Below are 25,099 nucleotides of genomic sequence, written 5' to 3' on the forward strand. Positions count from 1 at the left end.
CCTTATCTACTATCAATTCCTTCTTCAGCTAAACTGGTTTCCTAACAGTCTCCCAAACTATCCTACCTTTGTTTGCATTGTTTCCTCAGTTAGAATGCATTCCATCTCTTCTCCACCTATTCAAATTCTACCCATTTCCCAATACTCAGCTCAGATTCCATCTCCTCCTTGAAGCCTGGCCAGACCTTAGCAAGCTGAAGAGCTCTTTCTTCTGTACTCTGAGAGCACTTTTGTTCAGATCTGTGGCTTCTAACCTTCTTGAGAATGAAGCCCTCTAACACCAAAATATTTCAGAACCCAAAGTGTATGACAAAAATCTACTGTGAATTTGTAGACAAAAAATGTGTATTTTAATAAACATAACAGAATGTCCATATGTGAAAGAGTTAAATATATATGTGGCCTGTTAATTTCCTCACCCTACAGACAAATCTTTTGAATTTGCGGACCTTTGGTATTTGTTCTCCAACTACTGAGGAAGTGTAAGCCACAGACTGAAAATCCTAGTCTCCATAATTTATTTGGCATATTACCTTTTAGTTTTTGCTAACTGTTGAAAAAGTCTTATCTTCCTTAACAAGCCTCTGAGCTCCTTAAGCCAGGTGTCATGGTCGACATAAAATAGACAAATATCTAAATTAAATATTTTGTTTGTTTGAAAATCACAAAATTGCAATTCAGTACAGATACACAGAGCGGAATGGTCTTCAGTATGTCCTAAGAACAAAGAGAAGGTTGGAGGTTTTTATTAGAAAAAGAAATGTCACATTTTGTTTTGAAAAGCTCATTGGCACTAGAGAAGCTTTGGGAGGCTGCCAAGCTCTGACTGGTGACTGGTGGCTGTAGGTAAAATTAGTCCTGGAGTCATGGCAGGCTGTTTCACTAGTTACTAGGTAAACTGGTTTGAAGGGTACAGCAGGCCATTTCAGCAGCTGGGCTTGAAGAAAATTCAGCTCTTGGAGCTGGTGCTTTATTCCCCAAGTGCTTTACCCCCCTACTCTTTCAACTGATTTAGTTGGTGCTATGGTTTGAATATTTATTCCCTCCAAAACTCATTTTGAAACTTAATCGCCAGTGTGTCAGTATTGAAAGGTGGGAACTTTAAAAGGTAATTGGATCACAAGCACTCCACCCTCATGAAAGTATTAATCCATTCATGGACTAACGGGTTCATGGATTAATGGTTTATCAGAAGAGGGAAACTGGTGGCTTTATGAGAAGGGGAAGAGGAACCTGAGCTAGCATGTTAGCATGCTCCGTGCCCTCCCCATGTGACACTCTGTGCCATCTTGGAACTCTATATATAGAGAGTCCTCACTAGCAAGAAGGCCCTCACCAGATGCAGGCCCTTGACCTTGGACTTAGCCTTCATAACTATAAGAAATAAATTCCTTTTCTTTATAAATTACCTTGTTTCGAGTATTCTAAGCAACAGAAAACAAAATAGTACGGTTGGATATAATTAAAATGACCCAATTGGCATAAATCATCTTTCACACAAGAGCAGTACCATACACCTCTTTGTATTTCTTCTAGAATCTGGCAGAGTTTATTTGTACACAGTAAAAAATAAATAAATACCAGATTCCATTTTTCTCCAATATTATGCTAGAAAATTTATCATACAGACAGGAAAGTTGGAAGAATTACACAGTGAACACCTATAAATATATCACCTGGACTCTACAATTAGCATGTTACTATATTTACTTTTCTATGTCTATCCTTCAAAAAACTATCTTATTTTTAATATATTTTAAAGGAAGTTGCAGATATAATACACTTCCTCTAAACACTTCAGCATTCATATCATTAACTAGAGTTCATATTTATTTTTGACTTTTTAAAGTAAAATTTTTATATAATCAAATGCACAAATCTTAAATGTGCCATTCAATGACTTTCAACAGATACCTATTATACTTAGAAAGCAAAGTGAGATCAAAACATTTTTAGCTTATTATAATAATGGAAGCATGGCACAACAGTATGAAAAGATTGTACCAATAAAAAAATGCAGACAGCAATACAAGATTCTCAATTTATGACACAGGCAATATTAAAGTAGACTTTTAGAATGGATGAGTAATAATTTTAAATGTAGTTTATATTTATTGAATATTGAACACCTACTATATGCCATACACTTTGCTAAGCACTTTACAAGCAACAGGTTGTTTGCTCCTCATGGCAACTTTATGAGATATTTATTATTATTGCGTAATTTCATAGATGAGGAAACTGCAGCTTAAAGATTTTAAATAGTCCATGATCACACAGTTTCACGTTTCTTTAATTGCCATATCTTTTGTAAATCAGCCAAAAAGCCCAGTGTTTTCTGAATATGGTTTTATCATCCTTAATCATTCATTTGATACAGATCTGGACAATCAGTGAATGGTACAGCAATAAGAAGGTCCAAGAATACCAGGGCACTGAATAAAAGTATATCAGTGTATGTTGCAAATTAGCGGGTGGTAAAATAAATCAGTGCATGAAGATTGGAAGCAGATGAGCTGGCTCAGACTCACAACCTCAACCATATCAATGTGGGAAAATGGCTTACTTGCCTAAAAGGTAATCAATCTACTAAATATACATCTCAGATCATGTTTCTTCCCATCCTTCACCAACTCACAGGAGCACACAGACATAAACCCTACCCACATTGAATTTGCGGACACACAAGTATTGAGTATTAATTGAACAAGTAATTACTAAGTACCTCAAGTACTGCAAATACCTGCAAAGGCCATGCTTGATATGCAGGATCCCAAAGTTGGAGAATATATCCTTCCCTTACCTGGAGACATTACAGTAGCCAGTCCCAGAAGATATGTTTATTTTTAAAAATATAACATTATTTAATAATAGCTGCTATGTTTTGAGCATGTAGTAGATACCAGTAACTACACTTAGTATTTTGGATAGACTAACCATCATGCACCTGTGATGAAGGGGCAATGCCATTCTACAGCAAAGAAGGCAGAGGCTCAGAAGAAATCGATAATAATAGCCAGTGGACATTGAGCATTTTCTAGGAGCCAGACTCTGTTCTAAGCACTTTACCAACTCATCTAACAGTTATAGCAACACTACAGGCAAGCAGTATCATCACCTTCATTTTACAGACCATGAAGTAGAGGCATAGAGCAGTTAAGTAAGTATTGGTCATCACACTTGGTAACTAATAAGTGGCAGAGCTTCAAACAGAGGCAGGCAGCCTTCAGGACTCTTTCTTTGCTCCCTGCTCTGTTCTCAACATGCATATGTTAGTTGCCGTGAATAAAAAGCAGAATTGTGATTGTGATTTTTTTAGTTCAGGTAAGCCTGACTACAAAACTGCTCTCACAAGCATGCGATTCTTCCTATATTTCTAATATTACTCATTTTCCACGTTACTCTCTGTAAGGCAAGTATCAGATATGTTCAGAAAAAGATAATAATATGTAAATAAGCACATGATTTCAGATAAAATGCCTTCATTTCTTCTCACCTAGGGTCCCTTCTTAATGCCCACTACCCCTTGAATACAGTTTCAAAATAGTACCTAAGTGCATTTCTAAAACACAAACCCAATCATACCACTTTCCGACTCACAAGTCTTCAGCTCCCACAGCTCCTGTACAGTTGAATCCAAATTCTTGAACTTCATATCTTGAGCCCTTCATCATCATCTTTGGCATCTAAGCCCCATCTCTGTGCATGCTTCTCATCTTACACACACACACACACGCACACACACATGCAAGCGTGCGTGCGTGCATACGCACACACACTCTTCTGCCATTCGGAATGTCTTTGTCACAGCTATAAAGCTCAAGCTCTTTCTTCCTGGCATGGCACTCAGTATTCTCCTATCTCTCCTTCAGGACTCAGGTTAAGCATCACCAGTGTGCATCCCCACAATCCACAATCACTTCAGTGAGGATTAGACATCCTCCTCCTCCACAGAATATAGTCCTTATCTTCAAGTATGGTGGTAAATCACATTAAATAGCGAACTTCTCCTTGGCTAGAACGGAGTTTGGTATATTTCTAGATAGAATCACTTAATAAATATTTCTCAAACAATGTAATTGTGGATATACAGTACAGATATACTACATATATACACACATACACACACAGACATATACATGGACACTTTTATTTTTTTACTTCAGAGAATACATATATATATATATCCTTCTTCCTGCAATTTTTCCCCACCTTCAAAATGTTTACTTCCAATTATTTCTTTACCATCTTACCATCTACACACCAACCCTAAGTTGGTTTATTAACTGCCTTATCCTTATATCATTCAGTAGTTTCTTGGAACAGATGTATGTGGAAGTTGCTTCATCACTATTAATATACTAACAGTTGAAGTTTCTGTTTATGAAGCAGTTATTTACTACGGGTCAAAAGCAAGTCAGTCACTATAGATCAAATTCACAACCTGCAACAATGTTGACTGTGGATGTTCTGTGGATGGACAGCCCATAGCAACTATATGAACTGTCTGTGAAATGATCAATTTCAAAAATTTGAAAAACAGGCTCTAGATACTTATTGAATCCTTAATGCATTGTAAACAAATTTAATGAATGTTCTTCTCTTATAATCATTCATGTACATTATATGCTTAGTAATATGAGGCATTCATTTAACAATTTTTTTTATTTGACTTTATTGCCAATTCTCCCATTAGATGCTAAGGACACTAGAGTGAACACGTGTGTCCCCGCTTCGAGAAACTTAGAAACTCTTCTAGGTGAAGCACACATATAAATGAATGTTGCATATCTTTCATCTTGGCCACAATCTTAGATAAGGTAACATAAACACTTCTTAGGGAAGATAAACTATTTCAGCAAGAACTCAGCTTTTTGGCTAGTAACCTAAGCAGTGTTATTGGGGAGTCCATGTTTTAAAGTATAAAGAATATAGCTTTGAAATCAGCCTGTTAGGCCTTTGCATCTCTTCCGCAACACAGTTAATACACTGTATACTAGTCACTTAAACTCTTTAAAATGAGGTGCATAAAAGTTACCCTAAAGATTGTTTTGAGGATAAATGTAGGTAGAGGGCATATGATGTACTCAAAAACTTAGTCAATGTAGTTCATATTCTTTATTGCTGACAAAAAGGATTCTTTTCACTTAAAATGCCCTTATTAGTAATAAATACAATGATAAAATGGGTAAGGATTATAGATTTTGATTCATGTTACAATGTTAAGAAAAAAGTTCCTAATTTGTATTATGAGGAGTACATAAACATACCTCTTTGGAATGTGTTTGGTAGAGTCTGTCTACCATTTTTTGGTATAATGGGATACTGGAGGCATGCAAAAACAAAACAAAACAAAACTCAAAATCTGTAAAACTAGCAAATTACCATGAACATAATCATAATAAGCTCTCACTTACAAATTGTGTGTCCTAAAAATTAACACAAACCCTTGATAACCTTATGAAGACTTGCTTTCTCTCTACTATAGTATAAGCAATATTTGACAGTCACTGACATGTGACAGATAATTTTTTCCTACCCAAAGCAAAAGTGGAAAATTTGTAATATGTATGTATTTTTTTCTACTGTATTGTATGCTTAGAGTGAAAGAGAGGAGAATGAATTACTCTTGACCCTTACTTCAAGTTAGCAAGGTGAGAAGAAATGTAACAGACCCCACTTTATTTATATACTGCTCACACCAAGGCATCCTTGGATATCATAAGAAATCAGGACTTACTTAAAAGCAGGGAATCTGTCACCAAACGCATATGAATTTGCCCAAATACTACATAAATGTTCACATATCTCCCGGGAGGAAACCAGAGGGTTCTTCCAGAATATTGGATGTTCTCAGGGAGATATATTTCTGCTCATACCAAAGTTCTGGCCCAGGCAGCATAGAGATGCCACAAACTGTGATTCTCTATACTATTAGCAACTGGAAGTAGGGAAAAGTTGTCTACATCTAGACCTTAGTTATCAGGAAGCCTCGCTCTAGAAACCTTGAGCCTAGTTGCAGGCAATCAGCACAGGAGTTCCTATTCTTATTATGAAAGATACAGTTAGCTGCAGGTGAGAGGCTAGAGCCTATCTGCCGCCCTACAAGGCTCACACGTGCCACCCCTCTATTCCTCTGATTTTACCTCTTTTACTCCCAGCCATTCTCTCTCCTCCAGCCACACTGGGCTCCTTGCTGATCCCAGAACATCCCAAGCATATTCTCAACTCTCAGATTTGGTCATTACTACTCCAATGGAGCCCCAACAAATGCCAACAGTGTTGTTTGGCTGGTACAATTTTGTTCTCAAAGTCAAGAGAAGTGTGACCAAATTTACCACCTACTTAGAAATATTTTCTGAGGTAGAAAACATTTACTCTGAGCAGTAGCAAAACTGCAACCAGTTTTTAAATTTCACAGTAACACTGCCCCAAACCAAATGTGCATATGATAATGACCATTATAATGAAAAGTAGAGATGATTTCCCATCTCCATTTGATCTCAGAGAGGCTTAACAGGCAGACAGTTGATGAAATTATAATTAAGTCTAAAGCTTTGAAAACAAGAAACAATCCCCTAAAGTTAACCTAATGATGCAATACAATGTGCACGTGGACCACAGGAAGGAATCTCACACACTCATGCACATCAGAACTTCAAGACCGGACTGTAACCACCCTGAAGAGTCATCCTTATAACGAAGTCCTTGTCATCAGAGCCTCTGCCACTGGTTCTTGCACAGCGCTGCTGTTTGCTAGGGAATGGCATCATCCAGCCATGAAGGCACCACTGTGGCAATGAAAGCACCAATGTTTAGTAAAAGGTATTAGAAAAGGCATTTGTAGATGATGCAAATCACATATTCTCTCCAGAGAATAATATGATGATTAAAAACCCAGGCTCTGGACTCAGAACTTAATTCAAGTACCCGCTCAGATGCCAGTGGTACCAATTACAAGCCATGTGCCTTTAAACTTGGTGTTGAAGTCTTGGATTTTTTTGTGCATAAAATGGGAATCACACTGTAGAAGTGACTTAATTATATATGGTATAGCAGTTAATAAATACTGAGCACTTATAAGTTCCAATCATGCTGCAAATTTTATGTCACATCCTCACAGAAAGCCTGATGTAAGTTCTGTTATTATCCCCATTTTACAGATGAGAAAATAGCCACCCAGAGGCTGACTTGTCTGAATTCACACAGCCAGCAAATAGTGAAGCTGGAATTCAAGCCCAGACTCTTAGCTATTTTGCTGACAATGTTTTTAAATTTGTTTTCTAAAGATTAATGAAGCAAAACATAGAAAATGGTCATCACAGTGACTAATAGGTTATTCATAAATATTAGCCAGCAATATTATAATTAATTCACAACAGACATGTGAAAATTATTCCTATATATACAACATAGGAAAATATTAAATCCTAACAAATTATTTGTTCATTCTTTCATGGCTTTTATTTAAGAACAATTTATAAGAGGCCAATTCTGTGGTTACAGACAAACTAAAAATGTCATTTAGAAACTCTTTTATTCACAATGTCCCTTAATCTTCCAGAAACTAACTCCTGTGCAGAATGTAAACAATAATAAAGTTATATTACCATGTTTCTATTGACAACAGAATATTTAACCACAAATATATAAACATAGACTATAAAATACAGCCTCAAACCATAGTTTTATACACATCTGCCCCAGTTTAGATATTTCTTGTAAATCAGATTTCTTAAAAATAATCTAGTTGGATAGCATTATATTTTACTAAATTAAAATTACAGCGAGAAAAACAAATCCAGATAATTTACTAGTGTTCTAAGTTTTGTAAAAACGATAAAAACAGCTTAAAATGATTCTGATAATGTATAAAACTGAACCTATCAGCCTAAAATATGTAATACACAGTAAATTTTAAACGCAGAAAATTTAGCTACCTAATTCAAGATTGTATCTGTTATCACCTAGGAAATCTGATATACCAATTCAAAATTACTATTTGAATTACCATCAGAATTCCTGAAACCCTATGTGCAGTGAAGATTCCAACTGCATCTGGTTTTACGTCATCTAAAGACAAATCTATCCCTTTCAAGACAAGTTTAAGCTTCTTCTTGAGTTTGAGTCTAAGTTTACAATAGAGAAAACTCAGAATTAGAGCTCTGATTTTTGCTTGCTCACACTTTTTTTGGCCTTCCTCACTCCTTACTCCAAGACAACCAAAAATAAACACTCAAACCAGCAATATATGAACTGACCAATCTTAAGTTCTCATGGACTTAAGACAACCAGCGAAAACAAAGATGGAAAGAATCACTGCTTTGCAAACAAGGCCTTAATTACATACGTAAATAAAAATCCTTTTAGGGCCACAGCCCTGAGTCCTTCGAAGGAACCTTTCCCAACTACTTCTCATGCTTAACACAAATATCAACACAAAGCCTTTACCATGTAAAGGCTTGCACAGATTCCCAAACATTACAAATCCTCTCAGATTTGATGATCATCTAATAGAAGCATCACCAAGAAGCCTATTTCTTAAAAGCTATGCTTTAACAATATAATACATAGAACAGAATTTCTGTTCCATCTTGGCCTCCAATTGCATTTGGTTTTACATCACCTAAAGACAAATCTATGTGTTTCAAGACAAGTTTTTCAGACTAACTGTCCAAAGGAAGAGGGAAAACAGTTGAAAGACAGGCCATGGTTGGTGTTTTCATAACCATCCATTAGTGTCTGCTAGGTCAAGCTTGAGTTAATAGTAACAAAAATATGCATTAATTCATTTGGAAACATATCACTTCTTACGGTGCTTTCCTCATTGCAAGTCGAGCGTTCATTTATGCTACTATTTTCTATTTTTACCTGTTTATATTTTTATATTGCAAAGACGTATAAACTGGGTGAAACCAATCAATGGTTAACTTCAACAGTAACAATTCACAGAGGGGTTGGAAGGATGTATAAAACTGTGAATAGTTGAAAGTTTTGAAATATGAAACAAACAACTATTATAACTGAAGAACATTTCATTTAGGAAATAAAAAAGCACAGTACTTGAGGCTGTAGCTCAGTGTCTTTCTGTCTTTATCCCTTAGATGAACCATGAAAATAGGCACTAGCGTGTGAGTACAGAACCTACAAACATTGAGTCTTAGGATAATTTGGCAGCAGACTTAAGAAGAAACTTAATATTCTCTGCCTTTCCATTCCATTCCCTTCTTGTTTGTTCTTCAGATGAAGTTATGGTTTTTGATATAGGAGATTTTCTTGTTTTCTTAGCCTCATTATAGGAACAAGTGGTGGCAGGAAATAAAAAATATCTCTGAGTGAAAAAAGACAACCTATATAAATGCAGGCAAAGCCAGCAACTGTGTAAACTAAATGGAAGTTCCATTGACCTAATTAATTTCTATTGGGCTGAGATGATTTTCAGTTGGGCTGCAGAGAAGTCACTTAAATATAAATCATGGCATATGTAGCTGAAAATGTTCATTGTAGAGTTAGGGGAGGTGATTGACATTTTAAAGACTCTTAAATTGTAATGAATTTCTCGATTTCATTCCTTTAATTCATCAGTAAACACTGCTGTTTTCAAACTAAATAAGATTTCAAAGAAGAAATAGGAAAATCTATAATGACTATATGCCAGAGAAGTTTGCCAGACATTAATGAATTCACTAATTTTAAGCGTAACTCCTCTAGTGGTGACAGAGAGGAATGAAATAGATATATTATGAGACATATAAGTAGCATGATAAACTGATTCACACACTTAATTAAAAACCTAGAACTTTCCAATATTGTTTGTATCTAAACAGACATGTAACATCAATCATGAGGGAACTTTGGGTCCATATTTTCAAACTGACTACTAAAATAAAACAATATGTCAGAAGATTGAGAAACTTCATTTATTCTCATTTATATCGATACCTTCTACCTTCACTTTCTAACCACCACAATGCTTGTAAAGTACATTAATGAAGATTATGTACTTTATGCCTGAAACAGGGTGAGATGAGTAATTGTGTATTTGTCTGAAGTCAAGTCTAAAAAAATTCATTTCCAAGACATAAAACAATTAAGTTTAAGATAAAGAATAAATTCTATGTATTTTCCAGTTTGGTTGAGGAGATCACATAATTACCTAAAATGTTTTAATAGTTTGAACTTATTTTAGTTATGCAAAAATCTAATAAAATGCGGTATTCCTAAATATGAATGTGATATCAAGCTATAAAAAGTAAATATTCAGAAATATGTTATTCCTCCACATGTGCTTAGAAAACAAATCACACATCACTCACATAAAGCTAAGGGGAACCCTAAACACATACTCTGTTTCAGTACTGCGTGGTTCTTATTTTGTAGGAGAGAACTTGCCAATAAAATGTTGAGAAAACGAAAACGTATTAGTCCTATTCATTTCTTCATGTACAAAAAAATTAACTACCAGTATTTAATAATTGCTCTTCCATATATGTACTGGTATATTCTGTTGAGCAAAATATTTTAATTAGTCTTCCTTATATTTAAGTTAATTTGAACGACTGTCTGATCCGGACTTCACAATGATGTAAATGCCTGTTAAAGGTCACCTATGGGCCTTCTGCAGCTCCTGTCAGTGGCCCCCCTCACGCTGACTCTCACATGAGGCCTGCCGGCGCAGGGACCTGCCGCAGTCTGGGTGACTATATCCACACCCAGTCTGCACTCCGCAGTAGGCATGCTTTACATGAAGCCAAAGCCCAAAAGGAGAGGAAACAGGACTGCTTGCTTTTATTTTATTTGCTCTATAAAATCCACTTACACACTAGAACTACTTTCCTATAGATAATTTAAATTTCTCTCTGATTGCCTATCAAAATGGGAAGAAAAAAGTTTCAGATGAAAAGGCACCTCATGCAGAGATTAATTTTCTGCTACATCAGCAAAGTTTCCATTTTTGATAGTACCCATTTTTCATAAACACTTGAAATGAATGTATTTATGCTAAAAGAAAAATGCAGAATATTTACACATTCAAAGAATCACTGCTGGAATAAAAATCAAAGCATCTCATATCAGAAACAACTGATTTTATATTTTTCCTATTATTAAAAATTATATAACATTATAAGTTTTAAAAGCCTTCACTAATACATATTGGAATATCACATCAAAAAAGACAATAATTTTACAGCAGTTAGCTTTATTTTTTAAAAAAATTGTGTAATGAAGGATCACCATGGTGACTGGGAAATGATGGTTAAGAGTTTTGTATATGGACGGAATTCTGGAATATTCTAACATGGACAATTTATCGAACTTCTAGTAAAAGGTATGCTCTGAGTCATCAAGGTCCTGAGGCTTAGTAATGAATAAATAAGCAAAATATCATCTTTGAAGAAATAATTTTTCAATAGACTACAGTAGAAATAAATATAATGCAATATGTAACATATCTTTCCATATGTTGAAGTTGTAAAAATATGCATAGTACCTAAATGACTGCATAAGAGGTAGCGACAATACATATAACCTTATATGTTTAATCTTAAGTATACATGGATCAAAGTAGGTATTTCTACTTATATAAAATTTATATAAATATTCCTATGTATTAATTACACATAAATAATTGTAATTGTTCTACATTTAAACTATGCTATTTAATCTTTAAGTAAATAAATTGTGTGTATATCACCTAAATGATGTTGTATACTTCATAAACAATATTTTTACTTATTTATATTTTCACAGCCAAAGCCATAAGAACACTAGGCAAATTATTTCATTGATATTTAGAAACAATCCAGTCCAATGTTTACATTTAAACAAATTCGGCTATATTTAACAACAAAAGGGAAAATAAAATAAAGGAAATAATACCAAGTTTTAATTGGTCATACAACAAAACAACACAAATTGATATTGCAGTGTGGACATGATTAATAAGAAGATAAAACACACTCAAAGGTTAAAAATGTTATGCACACAAATATGTATAATACACATGTGTATATATGTATATGCATTTGGCGAAACAAAACCAATCTATATAATGTTACAATAACATGGAGACATGAATCTCCTAACAATGAATACGGATTCGTAAGTCACATTATTACCTAAAGAGGAAATATAACAGTAGTTTTACAAATTTGACAACAGAAATCATATTAATGATTTCAACTAATAACAAACCAACTAATAACAAAGCATATACTGATGAAGAAACAAGGTACAAAGTAAACAGTGAGAAGGCAGACACTCACCTTCGGTGCCATTGGGAGTCATGGAATTACTATTTATATGAGAGTTATCGTGTTTGGGGCCACTGGGGGATTCACTACTACCACTCAGATGGCTATGCGGGCTGGTTAGATCCTGCATTTCCATAGACCTAAAGACAAGAAGCCTTCCGTTTGACAGATGTACCAAATTCATAACACCACTATTTAATGCGCTAATGACTTGACACCTGCTTTGAAACACACTCGCACAAAAGTCCCATTGTATCTATTTCTTAGACTCAAAATAATTCATCTCACATTTTGACTTCAGGCATCCCTTCATCATATGTACTATCAAAAGATGTCACTTGCTTTACCTATCCAGCCAGTCACCTGAAGTTTTTAAAATTTCATTTTTTCTCTTACACAGTTCATCAAGTCACAAGGTCTAATGTGAGACAATGACACCTATTCTACTTTTCAAAGAAAAAATACAGTCTTTTTCTTTTTATATTAAAAAGGACCAAAGGCATTACTTTTCTAAAAGAAAAGGCAACTATGTAAAGAAGTAAAATAGAAATAGATCACTTTTCTGGGGAATCTGTTTCATCTAATAAATTAGCACTAGGTACTCCCTTATAATTTACCACCCAATTGTAATTTAATGGGTCTCCAAACCAAATAAAACACTTGAAACCTATAGTCTAGTGACAGGGAATGAGATAGTCCTGATGCATGTGTTTACTCTGGCAAACTACTTAATTGTTCCTCTGTTTCCCTTGAAACAAATGCAGCATTAAAACATTATGATGTCGGCTCACTTGTTTGCTTTGTGGATTACATACAGCGTGCCCAATTGAAAAGGGATAAGGCCAACATACAGTGGGTCCCTGCAAGCATTAGCACTTGGAATACCTCAGCTGTCACTTACTCTGGGAAATAACAACAATTCTACTTCAGTGCTATAATTTTGCAATTTTACCATATAAAACCAGTTAAATGCCCCCTGAAAGTTCTTAGACTCTGCAGTTACTTATTCTATAAAAGGTACAAAAGCCATTACTCATGTTCACAATTTCAGAACTATACATTTATATTTAATACCCTATTAGTGAAGAGAGAATTTATTTAAAGTCACTAAAAACACACTTAGATACCATTATTTTCTTACAGTCAATTTCTTAAAAGTTTAGGGCCAATTTACTTTATTTTATACTTTGTATGTTTTTCTAAGAAAAAAGATGGAAGTTTAATGTTTACATATATAAAGTTAATACTATTTGCTCCTCACCCTATCAGGTCAATAAAAGCTACAGTCATTTTAATTTAGAGGTCGCACTTACATTGACTACGGGTATCAGTTTTTAAAACAGTTTAACATGAACCATTTTACTTCTAAAGTGAGCTTTGACTTCCACAAATATTCTGAATTCAAACTAGAAATGGTCTAAAATCCAATTTTTCTCTCCTGATTCTCATTACACATTCACAGTTTTCCTAACACTAGAAACTATAGCCCATAATTATTTTCAAACCGAGGTTCCTATTCCCTTTCTACATACTTAAAATGTTTTACAAGCGCACACATACAAACTGTTAAGTAATTTCCAACAGAGGCTGTTGCTATTAATAGAAATAATTAAGAAACACTAGACAAAAATAGATACGGGTCACAGAAAGGTAATCTCCAAAAATGTCAAATATCAACAATATCCTTACCTGCAACTTGAGGAAACAGCAACATCTGAACTGGCTTGAGATGTTTGCACCTGTGATCAGGGGTAAAAAAATTAGAAGCTGTTGTTACTCTGCTTCAGTGTCAGCTCTTAATTATACAGAGCACATGGTTGAGAACGACAATGCTCTCTTTTAACCAAAAGAGAAAAAGGAGGATACTGCAGCAGTGAAAGGCATATTGTCTTTAAGTTGAGGTCTCAACTGTTGTTTCCTCCTGCAGGTCTATCCTCCTCCTCCCCTTGTCAGGGGGGGAAGGCAGCCAAATGACGTGATAGTGATTCATCACTGGCCTATGACAGCTGCAAACGGGATTACCCCTCCCCCAATCAACATGCAAAGCAGCCTTGCCCAGGCAGCTTGGAAAAGGTGCTTGGAAAAAAAATAGCGATTGACAAAATGAGCATGTTTAACAGCAATAGTTCAAGCAGTAATCCTCCAGCATCCTCGGAAGATCTTTCATCTTCTGTTATCACCAGCTGAAATAGAGCTCCCGCCCACCCCTTTGACTCCTGACAGTTTCTTATCCTTATCATAATGGTTTTCTCCTACCTTTACTATTTGTCATTTAACATTCACTAAAACAGCTTCTGGGCAACTTTCAGACAATGCTGGACTAGCTATAGATGGCAAAGGCAAGTTTTCATACCCAAAGTCACTCCACTGAACAATGTGCTCATTTACTCTCGCCAATTTAAAATTCAATGAATCCTTATTCAGTTCTGCCCAGTAAACTAGAAAATGTAGTTAGCATTTTTGGTAGATTTTCCATCTTTTAAACCGAGAAAGAAAATGGAAAGTTTAATAATCACTTCACCATCCTAGTCAGCTTACATTTTAGTCTCTCTTTTTTCTAGACGAATCTGTACTTCAGGACTTCACTGAACAACTTAACTAATGTGCAGGCTTTGACAGTCACTGCTTGTCTTCCAGAAGCAACTCAAACTGCCAGCAGGTGATAAAGCTCAGGTAAGGCCAGACTGCTGGCTTGTAGGCTCAGGCTAACGCCTCAGTAGGAGAGCATTCTGCAAAACGTTTAAAAATGGCTCAGAATTCCAAATCTTTGATGTGCATTTTCATTCAACCTGAACTGACATCAATTAGGGTTACAGAACAAAGATGAGAACTGAAGCATCTCAAATGGCATTACAGTTATCCAACCAAACGTCTTCTGTTAAGTCCTGTTATTTTTTAATTATGATTTATGAAATAAGAAATACTACCTTTCTAGCAAGAATAAAGCATCTTTAAAGTCTAACTGTCTTGGTATAATGTTACCTAAAATTTCTAGGTATATGTTTCTACAATACGTGCAGGATGAAAAACAATTTTTAAAGGATGCTTGAGTATAAGATAAAAATTAAATTTCAATGCCTACAGATGTGCCATTCCGTGATAACAGCCTTCTGCAATTTTTGTTAAAATTAATGTTCTCACACAAGTTTAAGTGGTTTCCTTTAGAAACTCCAGCAATATACCTCAAGGATAAATTTCCTTTTTCTTTCTTTTTTTTTCTCCACTTTTATGCACCTGGAATAAATTATAGGTGAGAACTAACTTAGTTTTAAGAACTCTCCTGGCTTAATTATGTGAAAGAGTATTTAAAGCATTCTTTCTGTTAAATGTTAAAGTACATTTCCATTTTAACATTAGCTGGAAAGTACAATGTTGGAAATATAATTTTAGTTTCAGTATATACTTTGAAAGTTTGGTTAGATTTATATTTGTGCTTTAATCAATCATATTTAAATTTCAAAGTCAAACTACTGTTAATAAAGAAAAAATGAACTTCAAAACAAGAATTATTCTACCACATTTCACTGAAAAAAATGCATTTTCACTATAACACATTTCTTTTACGCTGGTTCAACTAGACTCTACTGTATTTTCATACTCTACAACTTTTGAAAGTCCATACGCATGATCTACATTTCATTAAGTATACTTCAGATATATTCTTTTGTGTCTCAAGGATTATTTAAACCATGTGTTGTGTGTTACTGTATTTAAAAATGACTCTTTAATCAAAATAACTTTAAAACAACTAATCCTCACTTAGGCTGGTCAGCTGAATCCACATCGTGGTCCAGGAAAAATAAATCTACTCTCAAGAATGCGAATGCAGACAACAATTAGACACAGATGTGAGCAAAATTAGTTACAGTTTACGAAATGCTACACTTCACATGCTTTTAGTTTTTTATGTGTAGTACAAGATTACAGTGCAGAAGGAAACACAGTCTTATAATGACTTATCTAAAAAGAACACCTATTTCTGATTGCTGTTGATTTCCTCTCATGTTTGATAATATCTCTGGAAGTTTCTGTGTTGTAAAGGTCTGAAACCACAATGTGTTTTGAAAATAATTAGGGATATTTCCATTCAAAAGAGAAAAATATTATTTTATTATTTGTAGAAAAGTGATGTGAGGCATTCAGTAAGTTCACATTTTCTGCTTTACACCCATAAACTTAGTATGTTTCTTATCTTCTCCTAATCTGGTATTTTTAATTCAAATACTTCTATGAGTGCAAAAATATTTCCCATAACATAACAAATGGTTATCTTATATTACAATCAAGTCATTTCACTTTAATGCTTTTTAAAACTCATTGTATAGAATACTCATAGTCGCATATTGACAGAGTTGTGAAAATACAAATAGCAACAAGCAGAACTTCTTAGAATTCAAATTCAAGAATCCTAAGCTAGTAACTTTGACTTCTGATTAGTTAATGAGGTCTTTTAAGTTTGCCTTTTTTCTAATTAAATTTATAATTCTTCACAGATGTAACTTTTGTTGATGTTCAATTTGTCTCTCTCATTTTGTTAAACCTCACATAGTACTTCGCCAATCCATTGAATAGCCACATTAAATCTGTTAATACCATGCTCTTCAACCCCAGAAATTATTTCCAGAAGGCAAACTTGCTTTGAGAGATCATCAAACAAGACTTAAGGTACACATTTTATCACATTTTCCCTACCACAGAGCTCAGGATGCAGAGCAAAATTCATGACTTTTGCACTGTTTATTATACTTTGCTAAATTACAAATCAAAAGCATCTGACAGAAGATCATGCGTGAAGCCAAAAAGTTAATAATGTTCTGTGAAAAGTAAACTGTAAATGGAAAGGGATTCTAAATCTCAGCAGCACAGAGCAAATAAAATGTAGGTACTTGTCTAAATTATGGGTTTTCCATAGGCTTTTTTTGCTTGCTAGAAGCAATTTTTATAAAATGACTATAATTTAAAACTTTTTTTTCAAACTGAAAAGAAATTTTCAAAGTGAAAGTACTGAGCTTATCTAAATAAATAGAGTTGGCAGGCAAGCTAGTTTTGTCCAACCACAGATCAACCTGAGCACTCCAAATTTGAAAGACAATGGCAATTTTCTCATCAGAATGTATTTTATATATGTATAAAAAATTTCCTTAGCCATAAATCTGTGTTTTAAGCAGGGTATATTCTTGCTAAAATTTCTCCTCAATCGGTATCTCCAACTATGGCATCAGTGTTGTAATGAAAACTTAAATTTTAAAAATAAAACCCTAAACCTAAAATTGAAATGAAGTTCTAGGGAGATGTAGATGTTTTTTAAATGTTAACACTGTATTTCCTTCTTTATCAAAGACTCCATAAAATAAATGCTTTAATACTACTGCTGATTATTTTAATGTAGTATAACTACATTACTTTTTGCAATGCGTCGTTTAAAGAAAATGACAAAATAGAGCCCGCATGAAAAAACAAATAAGTATTTAAACCACATGGATGCTACCTATAGCTTTAAAGGATTGTTTTCAATATCAATTTATTTAAAATGTTGAATGAAATACTTTTGATATTTGATTAAACAAGTGGTTTTATTCTAGCTGCAAGTGTTTTTCTTCTTTACAATGTATTCTTACTTGATTTTCACAAATGGAAATTTTCTTTTGAGAAAATCATTTATCATGTCTATGAAACTCACACAGCAGTGGACTTCCATTTGGCCCTCTAAAACTGAACAGTGGCTCAATTAGGCTTCTATGTCTGTCACCGCAAAGAATGTTCAAAGATTGAAAATCCAAGACTGCTTGCTCACTTACTGAACACTTTGGGCCTTGGGAGAACTCAAGCATGGAGAAAGTCAAATATCAAATATTTGATAATGCAAAAGCATGACTATACATGTGTGCATGTCCTCAGACCCCAGACTTGAGGGGGGGCGGGGAAGACTCACGCAAGCATAAAATAAAACCTACTTTGAAAGACACATTATAAAAACAATCTCAAACCTATAAAACTACACTATGTGCTTACTATCAACTTTTTGTACCCCTTGCCATTTTAAGAAATAAAACATAAAAACGTTTGTCTAAATTCAATGACAGCTCTGAATTTATTGAATTCTTGCAAATGCTATGCTTAAATGTGTTCAAAAACTCCTCCCAAGAAATATAAACCCACGAATCATTAACAATTCATATACTGATTTTGAATGGCAAATATTTTAAATGATAATTCAAAAGTTTACAGATCTTGTTTTTAACTTCAAGGTCCAGTCAAGCCTTACAAAGTGTCAATAAGAGAAAAATATATTAATTGGGTAAATATTTGTTATATCACCTTTCGAAGATAAGTTTGTTTAATATAACGTTTGGGAAATTCATTTATTGAAGCAAAAAGATTTTCTTCCTTAAAAAGTGCTATCAGTTTAACGTTGTTACCTGTTGTCCTTTCAAATGTTAAATGCTTCATTTTTTCATATCAAATTAAAGTGTGTAAGAAAAGTTATTTATGTATTGCAATGAACACATACGTACCGCTTTATTCAATATCACACAAATATATTTGAGATTTGTGCAGCAATTCAGAAAAGAGATATGAAGTCATCTCCCTACAAGAATATGGTCCTGCATATTTATTTATCTAGAGCATGACAAAAGTAATTGTTAACAATTAATTTGTAATTCTCTCTTAATGATCTTAATCGCTCATACTTTGGAGGTTGGAAATTCTACTTCTTGGATGAAGCCCTGTGGCTCATAAAGTACTAGGTACAAAGTGTCATAATTTTCCCCATGCCATAATGTTTTTCTTTGAAAACAAATCAAAACAATAATAAAAGCGCTCCTGTTAGCTTGGGCTTTGCCCACAGGACAGCTGTTGTCAGTCACTACAATTTTTCAAACAGTCAGCTTGTACTTACAGCGCTTACATCTGCTGCATCCACCAGTTTAATGTGTTCCTTCGAATTTTCTGGGTTAGCAAACCTCCATTCCTGACATAGTTTTGCTCCTGGATTGGGACGCGCGAGGGCTCTCAGGCGCTCCGGTGCAGCCGCGGCGCTTCTGGGAGCGGAGCGCCTCTGCGGGGGAAAGCTCGGCGCAGGGGGCAGGCGCCTGGCCGCTGCCGCAGGCTCGGGCTGCCGAGCAACTGAGCGAAAACGCGTTCCCCAGGAAGAAACCCGCCACAGTGGACGGCAACAGGAAGGCTTAAAGTCGGAAGTGGCACTGGAGAGTTTCTACCTGGCTCCAAACTCGGAGCCATCAGCTCCCACCGTTCTGTTTCGTAACAGCTTTGCGCCCTGCGCTCCTTCCCCACCAAACAGCAGCCGCAGATAGCATCTGAGAACCCTAGACAAAGAAACAGCAGAATCTCATCCCTCGATTTGTTTGCGCAGCCTTGTAGGTCTGCCCATGGAGCCTCGGGGCTTTTTTTTTTTCTTCTTCTTTTTTTTTTTTTTTTTTTTTTGGTTTTTGCAACGCAAACCACAGCTATTCTCTTGTCCTAACCTTATTGGTTTAAATGCAACAATTGAAAGGATCACTGCTCTGTCTGACTCAACCTTGCTGCTTAAAAAAAAAAAATTATTATGTAAATGAACGCGCCCCACGCTATCTGAATAAACAGCTGTGTGAGAATAACTTCTCTGAGACACGATCAACACACACGCGTCCTCTTGCAACAGTAGTTACCAATTAAGATCTTTGGGGAATAGTTACACGTTATCTTTTACACTTTTCCTAAACTTTTTTCAGGCCCTGAAACTTGGGGAATCCACTACTTTTCAGAATTTATTTCCTAACTAACGTACCTACTACTGAAACAGGTCTGGGGGAAATAAAAAACTAGAATGGCCATTTCCCTTTAAGTGGAAAGCGAAAAAGCAAACGTGCAAGCTATTATCAGTTTAATAATGAAAGCCTGAAGGATGAATCCTAAATGATTTCTAGAATGGCAAGTCTTCAATGAATAATTCCTTGGATATGAACCAGATAATGTTTCAGTGTTAATATTTTTAAATGATTTTTGGAAAAGATTCATGTTATCTAGAACTCTTTCTTTACAGTTTATTCTTTAAAAAAAATTCTTACCTCAGAATCTATGCATGACAATCTATAACACTCACCTAAAGAGCTGAGCTTCAGTTAAGGTATGTTTTATGCAGATACATGACTTTGGTGATAAGACTTAACCATTATGTTGATTTCATATATTCAAAGAAGGCATCGTTTGTTTATTTTGATGCTAGTCACTGATTGTAACCAATTTTGTGCTCTAAAATAAAATCTTTATACCCACTGGAGTTTTCTTAAAACTGTTTTGTCATCACCCATAGAACACTATTCTACTTAATAGGTTTTTTATTTAAAAAAAACAAAAAAAACAAAAAAAAGCATCCTCATTTTTTAGGCGCTTGATAGATGTGAAAACAATTTTAAAAATCACAACTTTTTGCATGACTTTATAATACATTTCCAGATCATCAACTAATAAAACACATAGACACAATCATAACTTTATATTGCTAATATGTAAATGAAAGCACCATTCCAATGAAAACAAAAAATTAAAAAGCTGCTAATGACCAAAATTTAATACAGACTTCCCCCCAACTGCCGAAAGTATGCCAGTCTGAATTCCTCAGAAAGAACACTTTGTCAAACATAAGCTACAGCTTAAACTGCAGACTCACCTAGGATTTCATTTTGTATAGTACCAGCAAGGAATCATGGGCTAGTCATCTACCATATTTGGGAAGCCAGATCAAGAAACAGTTGATTGCTATTGGATCTGTTCATATATGCAGCAGAAATAGAATTATGTTACCACCTACTGCACTTTCTCAGACCAGAAGTTTCAGTTATTCAATATACTAAAGTATATATGCAGAAAATAAAATACAACTTGTAATGGAGATTTCCAGTATTGTCAGATAAAATGTAATGTTATGGTAATTCAATCTATGATATCAAACAGTAAATACTTTTGCAACCACATTTATTTCTAAGCTCTATAAAATCTGAAATTTGAGGTGTTGGTTGGAGAATTAAACAATGTTTGAAATTTTACATTTAGCTGTTGTATTCATGCTTCCAATTGTTTAAAAATTAGTTTAGACATAAGAGAGTAAGAAATTATTTTTCTAATCCATGAAAGATTACACTGACAAATCCAGAATATAAGAACTATACAAAATCAAAACAGTGGGAATATTATGTAAAGTGTGTCACATTTATATACAAGTTACTTGCCCACATTATAGTTAAATGTATCATATTATCTGTTTTATGTTGAAATTTAATTTATATTTATATAACTAAATGAAATATTAAATAAATGATGCATATAATTATGAAGAAAATTAGTAAAACTATGATGAATGTAATGTGACCACTAATTGATGTGATATAGCTCATGCTACATAATTATGTAACAAAGAGCTCAGTCACTGACTAAAAGTAATATCCATGTGCATATTTACTACTTTTATGGAGTTTCATTTTCCTGAAGCAAAATTAGATGGATTAAAAACAATCACATTTACCCATAAATTGTGTATGGTTACTACTTCTGAATATCCAGTATATAATAATTACTATCGCATAAAATTTAAACCAAAAGTCAGTTATCCTATGATAAACAGCCACATTTAAGCTATTAATAACACCCAACTTGTAGTGTATTGATAGCCTCCTATTTCTAAATCTTCACCAACTATAACTATATTATGTAACTTAACCATACCCTTTAAGGACTAAATCTTTCCCTAAATACAGTCATACATATAACTACAAAATTTAGGAAAATGTGTTGAACATTGCTACTAGTAAAAGGTAATAGAAGAAAGCATTGTTATTTCATATTTGCCATGGAAATCTCAATACATAAATGTATGAAAAGGAATTTTAAATTTTTCCAATATGCTTTTTCCCCAATAAAAAATTACATAATTTTATCTGGAAAGGGAAAATACTTGAAATATTCAACTGTAATGAAATGTTTGAAAACCCTCAAGGAGACAATATCTTTCACAGGCTGTATCGCCAACCAGGTTGTATCTGACAGAGCCAGCTGTTGCCTAGGTACCTGCCTGGTTATATGGAGGAAGTCTTCAATTTTGGTAGAAGAGTTTAGTGTTTTAGGTTAAGGACATGATAGAAAAGATAAGCAAATACATATATATGTATATATACATGATATTTACATTACATTTGTAATATTTAATACATATTACAAATGTGTTATATATATATATATATATATGAGAGAGAGACAAGGACAGATACAAGGAACTCATTACAACAGTCTAAAAGGTAACTTGGACTTTTCTAAAACTTCATGAGTAAACAGTTGATTAATCAAATTAAGTATAACAAATAAACACTAAGAAAACAAAGGATAAAATACGAGTGTCCCTTTTCCTTTTCATTCCAATAATGAAAATAAAGCTATTTTACAGTTTTGAAGTTGTCAATAAATGAGGCACTTTGAAGTTATTTTTCTTCTATTTGTGTTTACTTTGAAATAACTTTAGAAGTCAGCATGCATGCTATTACCTGGTCCAACAGTTTACTAATCTCTTTGTTTCTATGCTTTTTATGAGATGATTATTTCTCAAAAATAACAGTACAGTAAGTTGCAAAATATAACCAGCACTTAAAGACTAATGCATTTTCTTAAAAAAACAAAATCTTAGCCATTATTTCTTCCACATGATTAAAATCAGTATGTGGAAGTATTCAACATTTTGTAATTCAAACTGTTCAAAGTAGAATGGCAAATACAGTATCCCAAAATACTATACTGCCAGTCTTCCTGGTTTCATATAAATTTATTTTTTTTTGTGGTCCACACCATGGCACTACCTCCCTGGCTTCTTTATGGAGCCTTTGGAACCGTGTCTGGATGGCTGACACTATGATCCTTGCTGGCATTTGGAGTGGTCACTTCCATGACCTGCTCTTTCCCCACCAGCACGAGACCTACAATGAGGGTCCTGCTCCCACGAGCCTTCTGCTGAAATGTAACCAAGTAAAACATCCTCTATTTATTTTAAGAATGATATTAAATCTGCCAAATTGAATGTCTACCACTATTTTGTGGAATGTTTTCCATTCAAACTCCAACATGATTAGCTTTTAACAGTAAAGTTAAGGAGGTAATTAACTATTAGCTATACCATGGAAAATTATTTTAATACACATTAAAGTCTTTATACCAACACAATATGAAAATATAACCTATTTCCTGACTTCTTAAAGAGCACATTCATTATTACATATTAATAATAACATTTATTTATGTAGGGTGGGAAACTTGTTATCCTATGTAGTAATGACTGCCTATCGGATTTTTTTTTTTTAAGTATTATTCTTAATAGAAACTTTGAGCAGCAGCACTTCTTGAAACTAATAGTGATAGCAAGGGCAGTGGCAGATTTTTAAGGAAAGGGGATGAGATAATATAGGTACTTAAACAAAATGACAAAACAGTTTTCCTCTTTTAAAATCAACTGATTTTCCAAAATGGCAAACAGTTACTTTTTTTTCCTTCTGCTGAAAAATATATAAATAATTGGTCCTGGAAGCATATGCTTAATCTCAGCGATGTTATTTTGCTTTCTCATGCTGTAAAATGGGTTTCTGTTGACGCGAAGCAACCTAGAAAACCCAGGTTGTTTCTTCTTGAAGATTTTTTCCTCTAAGCCATGGGCAAAACCAGTCTTGTCAGCGCCTCCCAAAACATGTAAGAGGATCTGGAAATTTGCTTTGTGTTTTTCAGGTTTCATGACAGCTGAGTTCACAGTTTTTAAATTCTTTGGAAACAATGAATAGCTCATGGAGGAAAGACGGGAATTAGCATTTATGAAGTGCTTACTACATGCCAGGCACTGTGCTAGGCATTCTATATTTTTGTGAAGCCTGATTTTTTTAAGTATGAGTGATTTTTCCCTCACTATTTGTTCTGGAACCTGCCTCATTTTTCTAGCACCATCAAAGTCACTTCTAAACGGTAGATGGAGCAACGGGACATTAACATCTCCTCATTGTATCATCATTTTGAAGCAAGGTGATAGCCCATAAAGTTAACAAAAATCCAGAAAAATGTATGATATTTGAAATGATACATACTGTTATATACCAAAATAATATATTCAATATGGAAGAGAAGAAAATCACTATATAGTAGCTGATTATTTCTGAGCACATACTGCAAGTTACTTGGCAGATTCAAAAATAAAAGCACATTAAATGGTCAATAGAGAAAAAATCCTTGAACTTGAAATGCTCAAATCAGGAGATATGGGATTTTTCTCCTTACATCTTCAAAAAGGTTAATTATTTTCCTAGAGATTATAAATATCCCAACTTATTCTTTATATTGAAAAGCAGAGTCCGAGTTTATGACCAACAATTATATGCATGTCTTGTTTCATAGTTATATCAATTTATTACATTTTACCTTTCTTAATTTCAGTTACCCAGTATGATGTGCTTTGTTTTTAATAGTTATTATACCATAAACACTTGATTTATTCACTGAGGAAATAATTATAGTGAAAGTGCACTCCACATTTCCTGATGCATTTGGATATATAGTTTAAGTATTCAGAATCAACAAGTTCCATTATTATTAAAAAGGAATTGCCAGAGATTGGGGAGAGGGAGCCCCCAAACCTAATAACCTATAGAATTTTTTTCTTCCTTCAAGCAGCATTAACTTTTTCTTCCTCCAGTCTCCCATATCAGAAAGAAAAGAAAAGAAAAAAAAATAAAAAGAGTAACCTCTAAAGCTGTTTTAGACAGAAGGTCAGAATTCAAAGGATCAGTAACTTAATCCACTGTGCACTACAATCACATTGCTAT

The 25,099-nt window shown here is 34.2% G+C and overlaps 1 protein-coding gene across 7 annotated transcripts in view; it reads right to left on the reverse strand.

Moving 5' to 3' along the window:
* EYA1 (EYA transcriptional coactivator and phosphatase 1) overlaps positions 1–25,099 on the reverse strand; it is a 362,018-nt gene that overhangs the window by 153,360 nt on the left and 183,559 nt on the right. For 3 of the 7 annotated variants that reach the window (XM_011940944.1, XM_011940941.1, XM_011940940.1), the window contains exons 1-3: positions 19,156–19,771; positions 13,944–13,993; positions 12,267–12,394 (exon numbers count right to left, since the gene is read on the reverse strand). Coding sequence is in view for 6 of the 7 variants with exons in the window: in XM_011940941.1 (XP_011796331.1) it covers positions 12,267–12,390 (124 nt within the window). In the remaining variant the exon portion in view is untranslated. Of the gene's footprint in view, positions 1–4,444; positions 4,460–12,266; positions 12,742–13,943; positions 14,172–19,155; positions 19,772–25,099 lie in introns of those variants that run through there. The other 4 variants (XM_011940938.1, XM_011940939.1, XM_011940943.1 and 1 more) reach the window with 4 other exon arrangements.

The sequence above is a fragment of the Colobus angolensis genome, unplaced genomic scaffold, assembly GCF_000951035.1.
Source record: "Colobus angolensis palliatus isolate OR3802 unplaced genomic scaffold, Cang.pa_1.0 Scaffold194, whole genome shotgun sequence".
Lineage (NCBI taxonomy): Eukaryota > Metazoa > Chordata > Mammalia > Primates > Cercopithecidae > Colobus > Colobus angolensis.